At 45.7% G+C, this 22,903-nt stretch overlaps 1 protein-coding gene across 1 annotated transcript; it reads right to left on the bottom strand.

The window, feature by feature from the left end:
• Window positions 1–11,004: 11,004 nt before the first annotated feature.
• Window positions 11,005–22,521, bottom strand: Psmg1 (proteasome assembly chaperone 1). Its single transcript, XM_059277486.1, has 7 exons — window positions 22,304–22,521; window positions 20,878–20,984; window positions 19,147–19,298; window positions 18,475–18,537; window positions 14,899–15,097; window positions 13,184–13,320; window positions 11,005–11,206 (listed from the first exon to the last, which is right to left on the bottom strand). Exons 1-7 carry the CDS (start codon window positions 22,438–22,440, stop codon window positions 11,132–11,134), a joined length of 870 nt encoding a protein of 289 aa, XP_059133469.1. The 5' UTR covers window positions 22,441–22,521; the 3' UTR covers window positions 11,005–11,131.
• Window positions 22,522–22,903: the final 382 nt, after the last annotated feature.

Here is a 22,903-nt window from a genome sequence, read left to right as displayed (position 1 = left end):
TTCCAGAGGACCTGGGTTCAATTCCTAGCACCCACATGGCAGCTCACAACTGTCTGTAATTCCAGTTCCAGGGGATCTGACACCCTCACACCAATGCACATAAAATAAAGTTTAAAAAAAATAAAAAAATAAAAAGTAGGGAGATAGATCAGTGACACAAACATGGAGACCTAAGTGCAGATCCCCAGCACCAAAAAAAAGCCAGATGTCTGTCTGTCACCCCAACACTGTGGGGTGGAAGAGACAGGCAAGTCCCTGGAGTTCACTGGCCAGCAGCTAGCTAAACTGGTGAGCTCCAGAATCAGTGAGGGACCCTATTTTGAAAATTTGGAGGGACATAGAAGAAAACAGCAGACATCACTGGCCTCCACACCCACACAAACATGTGCATATACCACAAAACAGAAAAATACCTTTGAAATTTTTAATTTTTTTTTTTAAATTTTTATTTTGCAATGCAATTAAGTTCTACATACAGGCACAGATTCCCTTGTTCTCCCCCCTCCCGCCCCCCTCACCTTCCCCCCAGCCTGCCCCCCATTCCAATCTCCTCCAGGGCAAAGCCTTCCCCACAGACTGAGATCAACCTGGTAGACTCAGTTCAGGCAGGTCCAGTCCCCTCCTCCCAGGCCGAGCCAAGGGACCCTGCATAGGCCCCAGGTTTCAAACAGCCGACTCATGCAATGAGCACAGGACCCGGTGCCACTGCCTGGATGCCTCCCAAACAGATCAGGCCAATCAACTGTCTCACCCACTCAGAGGGCCTGAATGCTAATTATGCCTGAATGCACATGTCAAAAATGAGACTTAGAACATACACACTGAAGAAGGAATTAGAGTTGATCTTTACAAATCCCATTTGGGATTAGTTGTGTTGTGAGTACACTGTGTCACAAATTGTGAATGTGTTTGTGTCTTCCTGCAGGGTCAGAATGTATTGAATAAATGAGACTTTCAAAGTTGAATTATGTTTTATATGTAATCTTGGGGGGAAAAACAAGAAGGAGAGGTGTGTGTGGTGATATTTTGCTTGTGATCTAACAAATAAAGCTTGCCTGGAGATCAGAGGGTGGAGCTAAGCCACTAGCTAGTCGCAGGGGCCAGGCAGTGGTGGCACACACCTTTAATCCCAGCACTTGGGAAGAGGAAGCAAGAAGATCAGGAGTTCAAGGCCACCCTGAGCAACACAAGATTGATCCAGTCTAAAAAAGAAACAGAGCCAGGCAGTGGTGGCTCACAGTTTTGATCCCAGCACTAGGGAAGTGGAGACAGGAAGTGATATGGCTGGTGGGTGGAGACAGGATCTCAGCTCCTTTTCAGTCTGATTCAGTAGAGGTAAGATCCCTAGTGGCTGGCTGTTCTGCTTCTCTGATCTTTTAGCATTTACCCCAATATCTGGCTCCGGGTTTTATTAAGACCAATTGGGATTCTTGCTACAGTTATGGGTTAAGTGATATGTTTGTCCATCAAAGTTGACAAGTTAGCTTTAGCTATCAATGTGACACAAACCTAGAGTCACTGTGGAAGAGGAAACATCAGCTAAAGAATTGCCTCCATCATTTTGGCCTGTGGAGGCCATATCTGTGAAGCATTCTCTTAACCGCTAGGTAATGTAGAAGGGCCAAGTCCACTGTGGGCAGTGCCATCCCTGGGCAGGTGGGTAACTGACTCCATCCTATCACAAGGACACTTGCTCAGCTGTGTTTATAACAGCTGTGTTAATAATAGCTAGAAGCTGGAAACAACCTAGATGTCCCTCAACTGAAGAACGAATAAAGAAAATGTGGCACATTTATACAATGGATTATTACTCAGCTGTTAAAAACAATGACATCATGAAATTTGCAGGCAAATGGATGGAACTTGAAAAAAAAATCATCCTGAATGAGGTAACCCAGACCCAGAAAGACAAACATGTTATGTTCTCACTTACAAGTGGACATTAGCAGTAAAGTAAAGGATAATCATGCTACAGTCCACAGACCCAGAGAGGCTAAGTAACAAAGAGGGCTCAAGGGGAGTACTCAGATCTCCCTGGGAAGGGGAGACAGAATAGATTTTGTGGGTGCACTAGGGGCAGGTGGAGTTGGGAAGGGAGGGGTCAGGTGGGGTGAGGAATACTGGGAGAAATGACTGGAACTGGGGGCATTTCAGGGGCAAGATGGAAACCTAGCGCAAGGGAAACTCCATGAAATCTACAAGAGTAACTGCCATAGATACTTAAACAAACTCACATTTCACTATGAAGAGCCTGGACAGACATGTGGCTTACACCTAGCCTTCTCACCAGAAAGTGAAATGCATCAGAATTCCTGAGTGTTCTCCAGGCCTGGGCAGCATCTGGCTGACACATGGCAACATGAGAAGCAGGCAGTTTGTTAGTAACATTAAAGCCCCACATTCGACTACATGGAGACATTGCAACTCAGAGCACTTGCCAAGCCAACCCACCATGAGAGAACTCTGCACCCAACCATGACCTAGCCTATGAGAGGACACAGAGGTGTGCCATGCTATGTCATGCCTCACCTGGACCATGGTCCTGCCATGAACTAGCTCAGGCATAGTCTCTGGGGCTGGTGCCTGGCAGACAGGATGGATCAGATGCCTGCTCAATCAAGGTCCTTTGCCCAGGCTCATGTCTTCTGAACCCAGAGGCATTCTGGACCAAAAACAGAAATCCAACCTCAGCAGGGCCAGCCCAGAAACCAGCCTGGCTGCCAGCCCACCAGAGATCAGTTCTTCCTGGCCTGTGTAGGCATACAATGTTGTCAAATGTGTCAACCAGGCCTAGAAATTGGAACCCACTAGATTCTTGCTATGGAGGGTAGATACTACATACCCTGGGCCTGCCTCAGTGGCCCTTCAGAAACTTCTGGCCAAGCCTCTAAGACTGCCAGGCAGGCTGAGCTCCCCGAAGGCAGGCTTTCAAGTACCATTTTACTGCCAACATGCTAATTCTGCAGCCAACTCTCTGACTTTGAGCTTGTCTTACTCTTCAGGACACTTACTCTGCCAGGAGCATTCACCTGACCTGACCTGCTTCTGGGCCAAGGACCTGAGATTTCCTTCCCAGGGAGGCTGGAGGCTGGAACTCTGAACTAGCTCTGCAGAGCCTTCCGCCACAGACTGGAAGTTAGCACAGCAGAAAACCAATTCTGGGAACTTCTGAATTCAGGCACAGAACGACCATAAAATACACAGAACACGGAGTAGTTTGAAGACCGCATCCGTCAACATCATTTGATTAGCCAGCTTCAAGCTGGTCCTGCTGAATTCTGGGCTCCATGACCTGAGTTGCTATGACTCACACCACAGAGAACTGCTGAGGCAGGAGACCTGGTTCTTCTGGGCTAGTTTCTTCTCTGTAATCCTGCACTAACCACCTCATGGAAGTTTCTCATTTTTCTGGGTGATTCCAGCTTTGAAGGCCTCCAAACCCTGACATTCATGGGCCATCCGGACTAGGGTGGCTTTGTATGCACACAGGTGTCCCTATGAGTCAGCATCTGCTGCCATATCCCTGGAGGGTCAGGAAAGCCTTGGCAAAGTCATGTCTACCAGCCAGATCCACACTCAGGGCAAAGCAGCAGTGACCACGTAGAGTGAGGCTGATCCCGTTCCATATGGAACGGGATGTAATTTCCATGAGTCTTGGTGTTTCCTTGTTTGGAAAATGGGCACTTCCAGGCTTGGTTCAAGGATATCAAGGACTGGCAAGATAGCTCAGTGGGTAGGCACTTGCTGCCAAGTCTGATGACCTGAGTTCAAGCCCCAAGAACCACATGGTAGCAAGAAAGAGAGAACCAACTCCCAAAGTTGTCCTCTGCCCTCCATGTGGATATTGTGGTACACACATGCCCATAAACATGCATACACAAATACATAAATGTGACAAAAATATTTTTAAAAGATGGGCTGGGTGTGGTCACGCACACCTTTAATCCCAGCATTTGGAAGGCAGAGTCAAGCAGATCTCTGTGAGGCCAGCATGGGCTACATAACTATGTCTTTTGTTCATGGCCCTCCCAGAAACTGCTTGCTCAAGTCTCAGGAAACTGAAATTGAGGCCTGATCTCTGAGAGAAGACTGAGCAGCCTATTATGGCATCTGCTTGGTCCTTTCAATAGATGCACTAAGAGTGCTGTTTCTTCAAACTTCCACTCTCTTACAGTGCACGTAAAAATCCGTGCTTTCTTCCTGTTGACCCTTTTTCTCTTTTTTTTAAAAAAACATGTACTACCACCACCACCCATTCTTTTGTTAGTTTGGTTCTTTTTTTTTTTTTTTTTTTTGGTTTGTCAAGACAGAGTTTCTCTATGTAACAGCCCCAGCTGTCCTGGAACTAGCTCTATAGACCAGATGGCTTCAAACTCAGAGATCCTCCTGCCTCTGCCTCCTGAGTGCTGGGATTAAAGGCATGAGCCACCACCACCCAGCCTGTTGACCCTTCTTATGTCAATTAAATGTCTAGGGCCAGGGGCTAGAGAGATGCCTCAGTGGATAAAGTGCTTATCATACAAGGCTGAAGACCTGCATTCAGAACCCCAGAGCCCACATAAAGCCAGATGCAGTACCCAGTACCTAAAGTCACAGCACTCCTACTGTGAGATAAGAGACAGAGACAGGAGAACCCTCGGCTTGGGGACCAGCTAGCCTGGGGCACACAGCAGTGAACAAGAGACCCTGCTGGAGTTGTCCTCTGACCTCCACATGCACACCATGGTACTCAAATGCCTGCACTCACATGCACATAAACACAGTCACACACATCAGAGAGAGACTGTTTTAAAAAGAAAAAAAATTCCAGGTCCAGCTAGTCATCCTACAAGGAGAGGCAGCTTTGCTTGTCCTGCGATCTGACAGATCTATGCACCTACATACAACATCCACTCCACCGCATAGGCATTAGACAAGCGTCAGCTCCCTCCTCCCTGGTCCTCACAGTAGCTCCATGATGGATGAGGCTTCCACGAGTGATGATGGAGTTGCAGGAAGAACATTATTTATCCTTTTTCAGTTAACCAAAGCTGACACCTGGGGCATTGAAAGTCAGGGTTTCCCACAAGTAACTCCACAGAGCTGCTCCATCCAACCTCTTTTTTCTGCCCTCTCACAACCTGTAGAATCAAAAGCAGCACACAGGTCAGCTGCAGGTGGCTCCAGGCTGCTTTCATGAAATGCATGACTGTAATCAAAACATTCCCCACTTCTGTGTCGAGCGCCATTTCCCTGGAATTTCACTAAGAACAAAATACAACTCGTAGAGAACACTGGCCAAGGCTTTAACTTGCAGATGTGATTGTTTATTTAGGCAATGCCAAAGAGTTCTTGAATACATTACCAGAGAGGGTGCTGCCATTTCTCACAAGCAAAGCATGTGTGGTAACTATAGTTAATATGACAGAAAGAGGCCCCAACGTGAAGACCCAGTGCCAAGGCGTTCTAAAGTTAGATGAAACTGAGAAATGACAGAGTCAAGTGGGATGGAACGCAAATGAGTCCCTTCTGATATGGAAGGCTCGTCACTCAGTTCATCTCATCTATCCTCAAAGCCTGGTGGATCAAGGGAATCCCTACTGAACATCCACGCCTTCTGCACAAAGCCAGAATGCCAAGGAGTCATCCACAGTCTCCTTCACTCTCTCCTTTCATCTTTCTACACATCCCTTTTCTTTCTACTCTTCTCCTAGGCAAAATCAAAGCTGTCAGACTTGAACATAATTTAGAAATGAGTCTCCATTGGCATAAGAGAATCAAAATTTAAATGTAAATGCTTCTCTTGGTCTGTTTACATTACTGTAACAAAATACCTGAGGCTGGGTAATTTATAGCCAACAGAAATTTACCTGGTCATGACTCTGGCGGCACTAACATTTGGTAAGGGCTCAGTCTCTACTTCCAAGATGGTGCCTTGAACTCTGCATCACTCGGACTGGAGGACCACCACCCCCCACAAAGAAGAGAAGGGAAGAGTCAAGAGAGAGCAAGAAGGGACCAAGCTTTACACACCAGGCCCACTCTCAAGGATGGGGCCTTCAGGGCTGAGTGACTTCTAAAAGGACCCACCTTACCACCATCACAATAGCAACTGAATTTCCACAGTGAAGGACAAACCCTAGAACTGTATTTAAGCTCATTCTGCTATCTTTGCTTCATAAACCAACAGCATTCAAATTAGTAATTTACACCTGGGCAGAGTAATGCACACCTTTAATCCCAGCACTCGGGGAGGTAGAGGCAGGCGCATCTCTGTTGAGTTCAAGGCCAGCCTAGTCTACAGAGTGAGTTCCAGGACAGCCAGGATACAGAGAAACCCTGTCTCAAAAAAAAAAAAAAAAGAGGAGAGATCTGCTGTGGGATGTTCTATATGGCAAATGTGTTGCTCTGATTGGTCAATAAATAAATCACTGATTGGCCAGTGGCCAGGCAGGAAGTATAGGCGGGACAAGGAGGAGAATAAAGCTGAGAAGTGGAAGCCTGAATCAGAGAGACACTGCCAGCCGCCACAATGAGAAACAGCATGTGAAGATGCCGGTAAGCCACAAGCCATGTGGCAAGGTATAGATTTATGGAAATGGATTAATTTAAGCTATAGGAACAGTTAGCAAGAAGCCTGCCACGGCCATACAGTTTGTAACCAATATAAGTCTCTGTGTTTACTTGGTCGGGTCTGAGCGGCTGTGGGACTGGCAGGTGAGAGAGATTTGTCCCGACTGTGGGCCAGGCAGGAAAACTCTAGCTACAGAGATCACTTCTGGTTACTACCCATTTCCAACCACATTCCTTCCAATTCCCTTACCATCCAGTCAAGCAATTGGAGCATCCTGTGAACTGGCATCAGGTATTCACCCAGGTACATTACCCGATTCTTTGCACAGGAACAGTCACCATCCTTCAAAGATGTCCCAGAAAGGGGCTGTAGTGCTCCAGTATCTGCTTTGATGTGATAATTGTGTCACACGGAGCCCTCTGTAAGCCAGGTCTCCTCTTCATTGTCAATTAATGGTAGGGAACTTGTAAGTGGCCACAGGTGTGCAGAAGGAACCATGCACTGTGACATACCACCTCACCACAGTCCTCAAGCTACAGCACCACAAACTTCAAGGTTGATGCTGCAGTCGCTCTCAGAGTTAAGTCAGCCCAACACAGGGCTCCAGCTCCAGTGAGACCAGGTCCCAGGTGCTGTGGATATCGTTCTGTATAAATAAAACACTGATTGGCCAGTGGCTAGGCAGGAAATATAGGCAGGACAAGGAGAGAGGAGAATTCTGGGAAGTGGAAGGCTGAATGGGAGAGACACTGCCAGCCGGCAGCATGTGAAGACATCGGTAAACCACGAGCCACATGGCAAGGTATAGATTTATAGACATGGATTAATTTAAGCTGTAAGAACAGTTAGCAAGAAGCCTGCCACGGCCATACAGTTTGTAAGTAATATAAGTCTCTGTGTTTACTTAGTTGGGTCTGAGTGGCTGTGGGACTGGCGGGTTAGAGAGATTTGTCCTGACTGTGGGCCAGGCAGGAAAACTCTAGCTACACCCAGGTGTTACAAAGTTGCTTGTGGTTCTGCAAACACATTATGAACCGGTAAAAACTCTACTTCCATGGAGAGAACACTTCACTATCTGCCAGCAGTCTATGTTCATAAATGCAGCACACACAGGGCAGTCCCAAACCTAACATACAGGGAAAACTAAGAATGCCTTTAGCTCACTTCCAACCATTACCATGAAGAGTAAATTAACTGCGTCTAGAAATAAATGGAATGTGTAAACATCTATAGAAGGATTCCAGACCTGAAAAGAGGTGGAGATAGGAGAGAAACAGCATGTCTGCCCACTCAGCTTGTGTCTGGTGAAGCAGCATGGGTTTGTGACTCATACCTCAGTACCAACCCCAGGTACTGCGGAGTTGGGGACGCTCGCCACCTTGCAAGGAGCCCTGGCAAAGCTGACCTGAAAAGCAAATGGTCAGCAGCACTGACTGAAGAGGACACACATCTGTCAGCTGCACTGACTGAAGAGGACACACATCTGTCAGCTGCACTGACTGAAGAGGACACATCTGTCAGCACTGACTGAAGAGGACACATCTGTCAGCTGCACTGACTGAAGAGGACACACATCTGTCAGCACTGACTGAAGAGGACACACATCTGTCAGCTGCACTGACTGAAGAGGACAAATCTGTCAGCACTGACTGAAGAGGACACATCTGTCAGCTGCACTGACTGAAGAGGACACACATCTGTCAGCCCTGACTGAAGAGGACACATCTGTCAGCTGCACTGACTGAAGAGGACACACATCTGTCAGCTGCACTGACTGAAGAGGACACACATCTGTCAGCTGCACTGACTGAAGAGGACACACATCTGTCAGCTGCACTGACTGAAGAGGACACACATCTGTCAGCTGCACTGACTGAAGAGGACACACATCTGTCAGCTGCACTGACTGAAGAGGACACACATCTGTCAGCTGCACTGACTGAAGAGGACACACATCTTTCAGCTGCACTGACTGAAGAGGACACATCTGTCAGCTGCACTGACTGAAGAGGACACATCTGTCAGCTGCACTGACTGAAGAGGACACATCTGTCAGCTGCACTGACTGAAGAGGACACATCTGTCAGCTGCACTGACTGAAGAGGACACATCTGTCAGCACTGACTGAAGAGGACACACATCTGTCAGCTGCACTGACTGAAGAGGACACACATCTGTCAGCACTGGCTGAAGAGGACACATCTGTCAGCTGCACTGACTGAAGAGGACACACATCTGTCAGCACTGACTGAAGAGGACACATCTGTCAGCTGCACTGACTGAAGAGGACACACATCTGTCAGCTGCACTGACTGAAGAGGACACATCTGTCAGCACTGACTGAAGAGGACACATCTGTCAGCTGCACTGACTGAAGAGGACACACATCTGTCAGCCCTGACTGAAGAGGACACATCTGTCAGCACTGACTGAAGAGGACACATCTGTCAGCTGCACTGACTGAAGAGGACACACATCTGTCAGCTGCACTGACTGAAGAGGACACACATCTGTCAGCTGCACTGACTGAAGAGGACACACATCTGTCAGCTGCACTGACTGAAGAGGACACACATCTTTCAGCTGCACTGACTGAAGAGGACACATCTGTCAGCTGCACTGACTGAAGAGGACACATCTGTCAGCTGCACTGACTGAAGAGGACACACATCTGTCAGCACTGGCTGAAGAGGACACACATCTGTCAGCTGCACTGACTGAAGAGGACACATCTGTCAGCTGCACTGACTGAAGAGGACACATCTGTCAGCTGCACTGACTGAAGAGGACACACATCTGTCAGCTGCACTGACTGAAGAGGACACATCTGTCAGCACTGACTGAAGAGGACACATCTGTCAGCTGCACTGACTGAAGAGGACACACATCTGTCAGCTGCACTGACTGAAGAGGACACATCTGTCAGCTGCACTGACTGAGGACACACATCTGTCAGCTGCACTGACTGAAGAGGACACACATCTGTCAGCTGCACTGACTGAAGAGGACACACATCTGTCAGCTGCACTGACTGAAGAGGACACACATCTGTCAGCTGCACTGACTGAAGAGGACACATCTGTCAGCTGCACTGACTGAAGAGGACACATCTGTCAGCTGCACTGACTGAAGAGGACACATCTGTCAGCACTGACTGAAGAGGACACATCTGTCAGCTGCACTGACTGAAGAGGACACATCTGTCAACACTGACTGAAGAGGACACACATTTCTCTGCTTCACTTTGAGCAAGTAGAAGACCTTGTTAACTCAGCACCAATTTTTATCCACAGAACAACCAAAAACTATAGGATCACAGGTGCCCAGAACCTTTCCTATCTAGGGACCAACATCTACAGCTACTAATTTTTTTGCACCTAACTATACTTTCTATTGTAGAATATTATTTTAAGGTATGTTACTTTTGTTTATGTTGCATTTGTTTAGCTCTGTGAAGCTGTGATACTTGGACTGTCTAAAACACCTGAGAGTCTAATAAAGAACTAAACGTCCAATAGCAAGGCAGGAGAAAGGATAGGCAGGGCTGGTAGGCAGAGAGAATATATAGGAGAAATCTGGGAGGAGAAGTAGTAGCCAGAGAGGGAGGAGGACTCCAGGAGCCAGCCACCCAGCTACACAACCAACCATGGAGTAAGAGTAAGATTTACAGAAGTAAGAGAACAGGAAAAGCCCAGAGGCAAAAGGTAAACGGGATAATTTAAAGCTAAGGAAAAGTGGCAAGAAAACAAGTCAAGCTAAGGCCAAGCATTTATAATTAAGAATAAGCCTCCTTGTGAGATTTATTTGGGAGCTGGGTGGTGGGCCCTCCCAAAAGAGTAAAAAACAAACAATAACTTCCCAATATTGTTATAGCCTGTTAGTGTCTAGAGCTTTTTAAAAATGTCTATTGCCTTAAAAGGAAGGAAGATAGGGAGGGAGGGAAGGAGGTTGGGAGGCTGGCTGGAGAGAAGACTCAGAGACAAAGCACTGGCTGCTCGTGCACAAGACCATAGTTCAGTTCCTGGCACCCACATCGTGGCTCACAACCATCAGTAACTCCAGTTTCAAGGACCTGACACACTCTTCAGGCCTCCGTGGACACTGAATACACATAGTACAGACATACATGCAGACAAAATATTCATATACATAAAATAAGAATGTTTAAATTTTTTGTTTTTTTGAGACAGGGTTTCTCTGTGTAGCTTTGGTGCCTTTCCTGGAACTCATTCTGTAGCCCAGGCTGGCCTTGAATTCACAGAGATCCACCTGCCTCTGCCTCCTGAGTGCTGGGATTAAAGGCATGTTCCACCACTGCCTGGCTAAAAAATATTTTTTTAAGAAAGAAAATGATCAAACAATAGTCCCACCTAATAGATAACAAAAAAGGACTGGCTCATTAATATTTCAGTTGTAGACATGTCATCAGTAAGAAAAAAATAAAATTACAATTATGTTTTTTAAATTTTTATTGTGTTTATCACCCTCAAAACACCCCCAACCCAGAGTAAAGTACAAAACAGTAGTGGCTGCTCCCTGGAATGGGCAGGTCGTGGACATGGCTCACTGCCTTTGGGGTCACGTGTAAATGTTGCTCTGAATCTCATTTGTTGTCATCAATTTCTTCAGTATTTCTGTGCTTTCGGGAATGTTCTGGAAAGAGAAAAGGCTGTCACCAAATACACCCCAGCCCCCACATTCTCAACAGAGGAGAATGACACCAAGCATGAGCTGCCTTTCATCTTGTTCAAAGGTAAACAGTCAAGTGGTTCAGAGCCCCACTGGCCTGGCCAGCTTGACACAGCTCAGTCGGTTGAGTTTCAACTGAAGGTTTGTCCAGATCGACTGGCCGGGGGCATGTCTGTGGGGGACTGTCCTGATTGGCAGTTGATATAGGAGAGCCCAGATCACTATGGGTAGCACCATTCCCTGGACAGGTGCTCTGGGCTGCATAAGCCTGTGAGTGAGGCAACAACCAGCATCCCTCCATTGTTTCTGCTTCAGTTCCTGCTTGAGTTCCTGCCCCGACTTCCCTCCATGATGGACAGTGACCCAGAAGCATAAGCCAAGTAAATCCTTTCTTCCCCAAGTTGCTCTTGGTCAGAATACTTTATCACACCTTCCCTTGGCCAAAGCCTCCAACTCTGCTGACCTTCAGCATACCATCCATCACATGCCTCCACAACCCTCACATGGGTGCTCATGTTCTCCTCACATTCTGCACACTGCCTCTCTGCCCACTTCCCACCACTAACATCACCCACCTTCTGAAGCCAGTTACATGGACCTCTCTCAGGTGCCTTTCCTAAGGGTGACTCCTTATTCCTTCCCAGCATGCCACTCTATATGTTCCCAGCATGTGCCTGCCATCACAAGCCAGCACCTCCTCCTGTCTATGAGCTATCCCCAGGTGAGGCTCATGAAGCAAGGTCCCAAGAAAACTTCCATAAGCCACACACTAACTCAGGCCCACTGTATTTAGTCCTTGAGACAATGGCACTGAGGCCAAGGAGATGGCTCAGCTGAAGTGTCACGAGAACATGAGGAACTGAGCTGAGGTTCCCAGAGCTCGTGTAAAAGCCCGGCACACTGACAAGCACCTGTAAACCCAGTGCTGAGAGGCAGAGACAGGAGGACTCCTGCGACCCACAGGCCAGTCAGCCTGGCCTAATCCACAAGTTCCAGGTCTCAAAGAACAAGGTAAAGAGCAATAGAGGAAGATACCTGCCGCTGACCAACACCACACACGCACACATACCCCTACACACACTAAATTAGTTATTCTTCTAAAAGGGAAACATTACTCAACAGGGCATGGTAGCACATACCTCTAATCCCAACACTTGGGAGAGGCCAGCCTGGGCAGCAGGGTCAAACACTAACTCAAACAAAAGAAAACATTCTCCAGAGTGATCATCCCACCTGCCACAAGTTATCATAAGGGCAGATATAGGAAACATTAAAAAGTAATTTAAACTAGAAGTTTATTTCAAGTTGATATGACGAATGATTTTTAATCTCAAACAAATCTAGATGTTTACTGCGAATACCATCCACAGTTGAAACAAACAAGCCTTGCCTGCCGTCATGGACACAGCCCTCAACTAAATGGGAGACGGCAGCTGGCTGGACATATAAACCCACTGAAAGAGAAGCCAAATTTGAAACAACTTAATAGCAATTACTGCTCTTACAGAGGACCTGGGCTCATTTCCCATCACCCAGATCAGTGGCTCACAACAATCTGTAACTTCAGCTCCAGGATCCAACACACACAGGCACTTGCACATAAACTCTGACAGGCACACACACTTAAATAAAAACAATAAATCCATCTTTTAAAAAATCAATTATAAATTTTCAAATTAATTAGTTGCAGGAACATCTCAAGCAGCACACCTCTCTCTCCATAAGGACACGTGGGGTGTAACTGCATTGCAGTAATCTACACCAGGACCAAAGCAGTCACCACATCACAGAACACCTGGAACACCGAGGAACAGCAATTCTAAGCGCCTCACTGAGACGCTCCCAACATGCTGCTTAGGGTTGACATTGCCCTGCAGCACTTCCCATCATGCATTTCACTGTGACAACCTAGTTATGAATGGGAGAGCACTGCAGCCTTACCTTCACCAAGGATTTCAAGCTACTGGAAGAAACTACAGGCTTAAAAGCTTCAACAGTGACAAGGTCCAACTTCATCACATCAGTGTAGCACAGATACAGAACTGCAGGGATTTTCCACACTTGGCAGTAGCTCAGAACTACAAACACACAAAGGAAAAATGCTTATTTTCTATGACATGATTTTTAAGTGAAACATTTTTAAATAATAAAAGCTGTTTTGAAAAGGTCAACTTTCTGCCTCTTTTAATCAAGGCACCAACTGCCATGTTGACCCACTTATGGGTATCTTCTTTCAAAACCAATAATAATTCCTAATAATGTTTTGTAAATATTATCTTTATGCTACATTTCCTGAACATCCTATCATAATTGTAAGAACTAATATAATTAGAATACTGGCCACTTTGAGGAGGCACATGCAAAGAACATGCATACTATGAACTAATGATACTTTTCTCTACTAGTAAGTATAACATAAAAGGTAAAGCATTATGCTTAAAAATGCATCAAACAGCCGGGCGGTGGTGGCACACGCCTTTAATCCCAGCACTCGGGAGGCAGAGGCAGGCGAATCTCTGTGAGTTTGAGCCCAGCCTGGTCTACAAAGCGAGTTCCAGGAAAGGTGCAAAGCTACACAGAGAAACTCTGTCTCAAAAAAAAAAAAAAAAAAAAAAAAAAAAAAGAATTTTGGGGTTGGAGATTTAGCTCAGTGGTAGAGCGCTTGCCTAGCAAATGCATCTAACAAAAAAACAACTACATCTATGAAATATGAACTACTGAAAACAAATGACAATTTATTATGTCATAAAATGTGTGAGCAGTGGTGTGATGGTTGGTTGTGTCAACCTGACAGGGTCTAGAATTACCCAGGAGACAAGCCTCTGGAATGTCTGAGGGGTTGTCCAGATTAGGTCAACTGAGGGGGGCAGACCCATGTTAATGTGGGTGTCACAATTCCAAAGGCTGGAGTGTGGACTAAGAAAAAGGAGAGAGGGAGCTAAGCATGAGCATTCATGTTCTACTTCCTGACGGCAGATGTAATGTGGCAAGAAACTCAGCCCCTGATGCCACCATGACGGAATGTGCCCCTTTAACTGTAAGCCAGAACAGTCCTTCCTCCCATAAACCACTTCCGTTAGGAATTTTGTCACAAGAGAACTAAATCAAATGTAAGCGGCATGATAAAAACGTTAAGTATAAACCAGGCCTGGTGGCGCACGCCTTTAATCCCAGCACTTGGGAGTTCAAGGCCAGCCTCGTACACAGAGCAAGTTTCAGGACAGCCAGGACTGTACAGAGGAACCCTATCTCTAACAAACAAAAAACAAAAAACAAAAAAAATAAAAATAAAAATAAAGAAGAGTAACAACCAAGCTTCAGCATCCAAAACTTCTGACTTTGATAATTAAAATTGCCGATTTTCACATACCAACAGTCTGCATCTAACACTGGATTCCACTCTGCAATTGCAGAATCCAAACAGACAGGAGCTGTGGAACACCACAGCAAAGACTAAGCTGCTGTCACAACTGCATTGTGGGGAGTCAAAAGTTAAACCGAGTGTCCCACACATGCATGTAGACACAAAGGATCAACAGCAGTGCACTGCTAGCCTTCCACAGTCACTAAAACTACTCCAAAAAAGTTTACTAGTAAAGCAACAGTCATCCATAAAGCCTGTGACAAAGTGTAAAGGTTGCAATTTTCAGTCCCACCTGCTGCAGGCAGGTCATGCACAATGTTCGGCTGTTCCAGCAGGGGGCAGCAGGCAGAATCTTTGAATTTCTGAGTTTTTAGGGCTCTCAGAAAAGGAGAAGGAAGGCTGCAGGTAGACTCAGAGGTTTTATACTCTGTGATGTGTCGGCATGTGAGAACTGTTACCTTCATGTTCCTCCTGGGTCGGGATCCAAAAACCTAAGAGAACATGGATTTTATGTTAATCTTTCCTCACCAGAAACACTGCTCAGTGGCTCACCCCAGCAGCAGGGGACTGCACAGAGTGCAGAGTGCTGCCCTGTGACTCTGAGGTCTAAACAATCTTCCAAGTCACCGTCTTGTCTCTGACCTGAGAGAATGGCACTGCCCAAGAGCCATGTGATGCAGACTGGTGCAGAGATCACGGGTCAGAACAAAGTAGTGGCCTAGGACTGCCACCCTGAGTAAAGTCACAAGCACACTCAACGTCCCAACCCTCACCTGCTACTGAGGACACCTGAGCCAAGTTTCAATCACACAGTGTGCGGATCTGACAGGTCATCAAGGCTTCTTCTGTCTTTTACTTAAATTCGTGGCAAAAAGAAAAAACAACAACAAAAACAGTGAAAGCAGCTAGTTTTTAAAAGAAAAGATTTCTAAGATACTATATTTGCCCAAATTATTATTTTTTGTTTTGTTTTGTTTCCTCTGTTTTTATCTGTCTGTCTGCCTCATGGCCCTCCAACACTGCCTCCCCAATGCTGGGTTTACAAGAGCTGTGGTTTAAATAAGCAATGTACTCCATGGCCTCATGGATCTGAACACTCAGTCTTCAGTTGGCAATGCTGTTTGGGGAGGCTACAGAACATTCAGGAGGTGCAGCCTCGTTGGGGGTAGTGCGTCCCTGGGGCAAGCTTAGATGGTTTATGATTGGCCCCACATCCTGTTCTCGGTACACTTCCTGTGTGAGGATGAAATGTGACCAGTCAGCCTCCGGCTCCTGCCACCTGCCTCCCTGGCTGCTGCTGTGTGTTTCCACCAGGAAAAGACTTCATCCTCGGACGTGTAAGCCAAAATAAACCATTTTCTCCTCCACTTTGCTTTCTATGGATGTATTTTTCACAACAAAGAAAAGTGACTAATACAAGTGTGTGCCATCATGTCTGACTTGTTTGAAATACTTTATGGAATGAGAAAACGGCCACTAGTGCCAATAACAGAACGCTGCAAGTTCTGTGTCAGGTGTCATAAAGATTTACACAATTAACTTCACTACAACACAGCTTGTAAAAAATACATTACCTCTTGCAAACTGTTGCTGTACATAGCCATTTAAGAAAGAAAAGTCACAGCATAAGTTAACTTCCTTCCTACAGTAGCTCTGGCCTGAACCCACAGCACTTGACAATGTCAGGTTGTGCGTCCTATGAGGATTTGGCTGTCACTAACACAGCAAGTGTTTACAAAGAATATTCTTAAGGAAAACAACATTGATTAAAAACTTTGCTTTAACCCTCAAACGGTAGCAGATGCCTATAATCTCAGTAGTGAGGAAGTTGAAGCAGAACTGAGCAAGAATCTCAAAAAAGCAAATAAATAAAGTAAAAGGAAAAAAAAAGAAATACTTTGCTTTAAAAATGTGTAATCTAAGGACTAGAGAGAGAGCTCAGATGCTCAGAGTACTTATTCTTGCAGAGGACCTGGGTTTGGTTCCCAGGACCTAGATGGCAGCTCACAACCATTAGTGACTACAGTTCCAAGGGATCTGATGCCTCTTTTGACCTCCAAGGGCACCAGGCATACGCATAGTACATAGATATACATGCAGGCAAAGCACTTATACACATAAGATATTTTTATTTAAAAGTGCCTAGTTTGATATCTCTTCAAGTCTAGAATGTGTTCATGTTTTTCTATAGTACAAGGGTAATATTTTTATATAACCAGCATCCTGCAAAATTTAAAAGTAAAATTAAACGTTTTGATCTCCCCCAGAAAAATACACCATGTACCCTGAGTTTACGTATACATAATCAAAGAACAGCACGTAGATCTTTGCAAACAAACCTTCACTTCATGTAGTACATACACTGAAAGCCAACTGCTTTAAAATTGGTACACACCAAAATTCTTATTTCCAGTGAGTTTAATTTTAGTATCTATGTTCAAATGTACAGGATGTTTTTAGAAGCATCCTCCTCACAGTACAGGTGGAATAAAACGGTAACTGTTGAAGGCTCTCAGTATGCCAATCACCCATCTGATTGCTGCATCCTGTCTGCACTTAAAACATAGAATTTTGCTTCTATTAAAAATAAGTATATGCCAATGTAGCAACATTTGCACTATGTGAACTATGGACATGGTGTGTATTCCTAACCAAAATCCAAAACCTTTGGCCTGCCTAATGACAAGCCAAGTGGAAAATTTCATACCATGCAATTTCACTTCACAAACTTAAAATGATATAAAATGTTTAAGCTATATATAAACATGAACTTGTGTTTAAATTTGAGTCTTATCCCCAAGACATGTCATTCTGTATATGCAAATATTCCAAAACTTTAAAAAACTATAAAATATAAAACCTTTCTAGTTTTAAACATTCTTCAGAAGGCATATTCAATATGTAATATACAACTGCCCAAATTATACTTTTTCTCTAAAGTTCTTGAGTTCAATTTTCTAAAATGAGGACTTGTAACCACACTTGGGAGTGTGGCGGTGAGTGGTGGCCACTTACTCCAAGGCACTAGGCAACTGTAGCCTTACTCAAGGATATACAATCCTAAGCACAATGCTGGTTACCCTGCTAGGCTGGTCTTGTCTTTTCTTTTTTTTTTTTTTTTGGTTTTTCTAGACAGGGTTTCTCTGTGTAGCTCTGGCTATCCTGGAACTCACTCTGTTGACCAGTCTGGCCTCAAACTCACAGAGATTTGCTTGCCTCTGCCTTTCATGTGCTGGGATTAAAGGCGTGAGCCACCCAACATAGGCTGGTCATTTTAAGCACGATTTTTAAAAATTAAAAAAAAAAAAACCATACTCTGTGCTGGCTGGTCTTATCAACTTGACATACAAATGAGTTATCTGAAAGGAGGGAACCTCAACTGAGAAGATGACTCCATAAGATCCAGTTGTAAGGCACTTTCTTAATTAGTGATTGCTCAGGGAAGGCCCAGCCCACTGTGATTAGTGCCATCCCTGGGCTGGTGGTCCTAAAATCTATAGGAAAACAGGCTGAGCAAGCCAGGGGAAGCAAGCCAGTAAGCAGCACTTCTCCATGGCCTCTGCATCAGTTTCTGCCTCCAGGATCCTGCCCCGTTTGAGTTCCTGTCCTGACTTCCTTCAGTGATGAATAGCAATGTGGAAGTGTAAGCTGAATAAACCCTTTCCTGCCCAAGTTGGTTTTGGTCATGGTGTTTCACTGCAGCAATAGAAACTTTAAGGCACACTCCATAACAAACTCCTACAATGCTTTCTTAGGAAAACAAACAAATTCTTTCCTGTCTAATATTTGACTGCAAAAGTCCAAGTGACAAGACCCCAGGCCCCTGAGAGCACCCCACACAGCCAAGTCAGGGCTTTCTTCCTCTTACCTTCTCCAGCCACTGGAACTGCTGGTCCTCAGCAATGTAGCAACTACACTGACAAAGAAAAACCTGAAAAGGGAATTTCAAGAGTGCTCAAGTAAGATGTAGACACATCTGGCCCTGTCATCATATGAGCACCTCGTAAATACCAGTGCCTGACACTGCTCTATAGAGCCAAAACCCCCCAAAGGCCCATATGTTCACTCAAAGTGCCCAGAGTCTTCAGGTCATTAGCAATATGTCCTTGACGGAGACTGTGGCACTCATCTCTTCCTCTCTTTTGCCTCCTGGCCTTGTTTGTATTCAGCTGTATTGCCCCTGTACAATCCTGTCATAAGCAACACCCCTCTCCACCCCAGCAGACTAAAAGCAAAGGATCTGCCCCAATCACTCATTGGAACTTCCAATTTTTCAAGCCAAAATCAACCTTTTCTCTCTAAAGCTGAGTATTTTAGGCATTTGTTACAGCAATAAAATATAACACAGTAGTTTACTCATTTTGCTGACTCTCAGAGTTAGGCCTAAAATTTAGTTAGACCATTAGAAATTAATATCAAGACAAAGAATACACTGAGTGGCAAAGGAGCGCCCTAGCAGATGAGATCCTGCAGTGTTTACTATCTAGGACTCATGCCTAAATGACTATGTTTTAAGAATATTACGTCAAGTCCCACATACCAAGGGATTTGATTTCAGTTGATAAAAAACACAGAAAGCATCTGTAGGGGACAGATGGACAGTGTCTGCTGTTCTGCACCATTCATTCCAGAGCTTAGCACAACCAACTTCTTCCCAGACTCCTGAATTCATAACAAACGATGACAAAAATGCTGTGGGGGGAAAAATACATGTTCATATAAACTGGCATCTGGCTATGCAAACTGCATTTTCTACTCGTTACCCCAGAATTTAGAGCTGAAACAATCATTCAAAACTATCTAATTGAGGGCTGGAGAGACGGTTCAGATCAAGTACTGCTCTTGTCAAGTCTCAGAGTTTGGTTCCCAGCACCCACCCCTGGTGACTAACAACTGTCTATAATTCTAGCTCTAGAGGATCTGATGCCCTCCTCTAGCCTGTACTCTTGAGAAAACCCACATATAGACATATACACGTCACTAATTTTCTTTTAAAAAAATCTGTAAAAAAACATTTAAAGACTGTCTAATTCAGTGGTTCTCAACCTTTGTAATGCTGCAACCCTTTAATACAGTTCCTCATGTTGTGGTGACCCTTAACCATAAAATTATTTTCATTGCTACTACATAATTGAATTTTTTTGCTACTCTTATGAATTGTAATGTAAATGTCTGATATATAGGATATCTGATATGCAACCCTGTGAAAGCGTTGTTTGACTGATAAAGAGGGCATGATCCACAGGTTGAGAGCCACTGGTCTAACTGGCCCTCTTTGGAGGAAAGAAAACAGGGCCAAGGAGTGAAAGCCCCCACTTCCAGACAGTATTACAACCAGGGACTAGAAAGACAGCACAGAATGTGCACCAGTCTCACATCGTAACACCCTTCTAAATCATTTAGGCCTCAAAAATAAAAATAAAAATCCCAGCACCCAGGAGGCAGAGGCAAGTGAATCTCTGTGAGTTGAGGCCAGCATGCTCTACAGAGCAAGTTCCAGAACAGCCAGGGCTACACAGAGAAACTACCCTGTCTCAAAAAACCAAAAATAAGTAAATAAATAAGAAAGAAAAAAAAGAAACCTTAGGCCAGCAGACCTTTACATGAGTGAATGGCTACCTACTGGTCACTCACACAACCTTAAGTATTACGGCTACCTTACAAGGGTAAGGGCTCGTAACTATAGTTCCCAAACGGTCTCCTCAGAGCTCACAAAACCATGAAATTATAAAGGTACATGTACTGACATACAACACTGTTCCAACTAAACTCACATTGCTCTACCTTGAACCTACCGGGTCAATAAACGCATTCAAAGACCTTAGAACTGAAGCGCTCCAAAATGTTTGCAACTATTGCTAGACCACTGAAGACCCCAACAGACTGGAAGACAGGGCCTTGAACTATAATTCTGAACCTAAGTATATATCCTTTAAATCTCAATTTGTATGTTTATTACAAAGATGGAAAGAGCAGGCAACCTACTTTGCTTGAAATAAAATTCCTGTGACTTTTTAAGACAGGGCTTCATGGAGCCCAGGCTGGCCTTGACACTCCATGCTCCTGTCTACTGCCTCTGCCTTCCCATTGGAAGGTGCTGGGAATTAAACCCAAGGTCTGTGAGTGGTAGGTGAGCACTCTATCACCTGAGCCACAAGCCCAGCACCTGTTGTGACCTTTTTTAAATATCAACATATGGAATTCATGTGGAAACAAGTGCCCTGCTATTCCATTCTTCCAACAGGATGTCTAGTCTTGGTCTGGCACTTACCTGTTGCATTAGTTCCTACTGCAATTATAAACTTGGAGCAGGGGTGCTTTTCTAGGAGCGCAACCTCCAGAGATGTTTTTGTCTGTCTTTGGAGAAGCCGCACCTCCCTAACAACAAGAGATAAGACTAAAGTAAGCAAATATGACTACAATATCACACTGTGAGAGGTGATAGATAGGACGATAAGCAGATAGATGAAGAGATAAATGACTGGAAGATGCTATCTAGAGATGGATGCATAAATGGATGGGTGGAGCAGAGAGAGATGAGAAACAGATGGGGGCAGTCATGATATCTATTTAGACAGACGACAGACAGGTGCTACATGCACATCTATCCATGGATGGATGGATAAATGGATGGGTGATAGAAGATATAGGTAGATGGATGGGTGGGTGGGTGGATATCTGGTGTTAAGAGTGTCCTTACGAAGGGGTAAGACACATTTCTTCTTATAAAATAAATACTACAATCTTAAAGAGCAGACTCAGGCAATGACAGACTCAATCAACCAACGGGTAAAACTATGGCTAACAAACCTGACGCTGTCCACCTGGCACACCCATGCCAGCACCCGCCATGAGCTAGACAGAGCCCCAAAGAGAAGCATTTCAAACATTCCTGCCAGCAAAATGCTGAATGTGACCAAGACTCCAAACAAACGTTCAAACATTTAGTTGTGGCAAACGTAGATGAGGAGTGTACAGTTAAATGACTGCAGGGGGACACCATCAGACAAATCCGGGTTCGCAGGAGTGAAAAACGTGGCTGCTGAAAACGAAATGAACTGCCACAAGTGTCTGTAGCTGCCACAAACCACTGGAAAATAGTATATTTGAAAAAACTAGGTGAATCTGACTGTGGCCTGGTATGATTTGATAATCTGTTATTAGCATACTTAGGGTTGGGAAGGTGCTAAGTGGCCAAGTTCTGATCTCTGAACCCACCTAACAAACAGCCGGCAGTGGTGGTACTGGGGCAGCGGTGAATCCCTATGGCTTGGGGCACAGCCAGTGTAGAACAGTGAGCTCTGGATTCAGTGAGACGTCTCAAAAGAGAGGTGGAAAGTGCCACAGGACCCCCAACTTCAACCTCTGGCCCCCGAACACACACACAAAATAAGTGAATACGAATAAAAATAGCATGCTTAGGGAGAGGAAGCGGGGGAAGCCGTAACTGGCATTGTGTAGGAGAGGTGCGAGAGGAAATGAACGTGGTAAATCCTTGGCGCACGGGCCGGCGTGACCTCGTCTCTGTGTGTTTGGGAACAGTTCTGGAATACACAGAGCTTCTAGCGGACACACGATGTAACCTCAAGTGTGGGGTGGATGGAGGGCAAGAGCGCCACGGGGGAGTCGGTGTCCCCGCGCAAACGCGGGCCCGCGCCTGACACTCGCCCAGCGGGGAGGCCTTCCCGGAGCCTGACCTCTTCCGCGCCAGCTGCCGCCGGACCTCCCGGTCCTCCGGCGTGTCCCGCCTGTTCTGCTCTTCCTCCTCTTCCTCCTCCTCCGTCCCAGCTCGGCTTGGCGCTTTCACCACCTCACCGAAGAACGTGGCCGCCATGGCGCCTCAGCACCTCGCCGCCAGACGGCGCCTGCGCGCCTGCCTCTGGCCACGCCCCCGGAACCTCTTCCGCAGGCAGCCACGCCCCCACCTCGCTTCCGTGCGAGGCCACGCCCCCAGGCCCTCGAGCTTCCGGTTTGTGCCGGCCTCCTGCCCGGGACCCTGGCCCTCCCGTGCGCTCCCCTTTTCCCCGAGGACCCCGGTACGCAGTGCCCGCTCCACATCCCACGGCCCACGTGGCAGGGACCACCTGCTCGAAGAAACACGGGGCTGATGACTGCCAAGCGGATCCCGAGAACACGAGGGAAAATAGGAGGCTGAACTTTTAAAAACTTGGCCATTTTTAACTCATATACAGTGTTTTCTATTTTAATGACCTCTCAAGGACAGGCAGAATATGTGATTCTGGTTTGTGTGCTGGAAGACGAAAAGCTCCACCAAATACTGTTTCCACAGAGAAAAG

The sequence above is a fragment of the Peromyscus eremicus genome, chromosome 12 (assembly GCF_949786415.1).
Source record: "Peromyscus eremicus chromosome 12, PerEre_H2_v1, whole genome shotgun sequence".
NCBI classification, from domain to species: Eukaryota; Metazoa; Chordata; class Mammalia; order Rodentia; family Cricetidae; genus Peromyscus; species Peromyscus eremicus.
Note: the sequence above shows the minus strand (reverse complement) of the source record. Positions and strands in the feature narration are given on the sequence as shown.

Coding starts and splice junctions, on each gene's coding strand:
- Psmg1 (XM_059277486.1), bottom strand. CDS start 22,440: ATGGCGGCCACGTTCTTCGGTGAGGTGGTGAAAGCGCCAAGCCGAGCT. Junction 18,538..19,146: donor AACTGAAATCAAATCCCTTG/GTATGTGGGACT, acceptor TTCCCTTTTCAG/GTTTTTCTTTGTCAGTGTAG. Junction 15,098..18,474: donor AGTTCCAGTGGCTGGAGAAG/GTAAGAGGAAGA, acceptor ATGTTCTCTTAG/GTTTTTGGATCCCGACCCAG.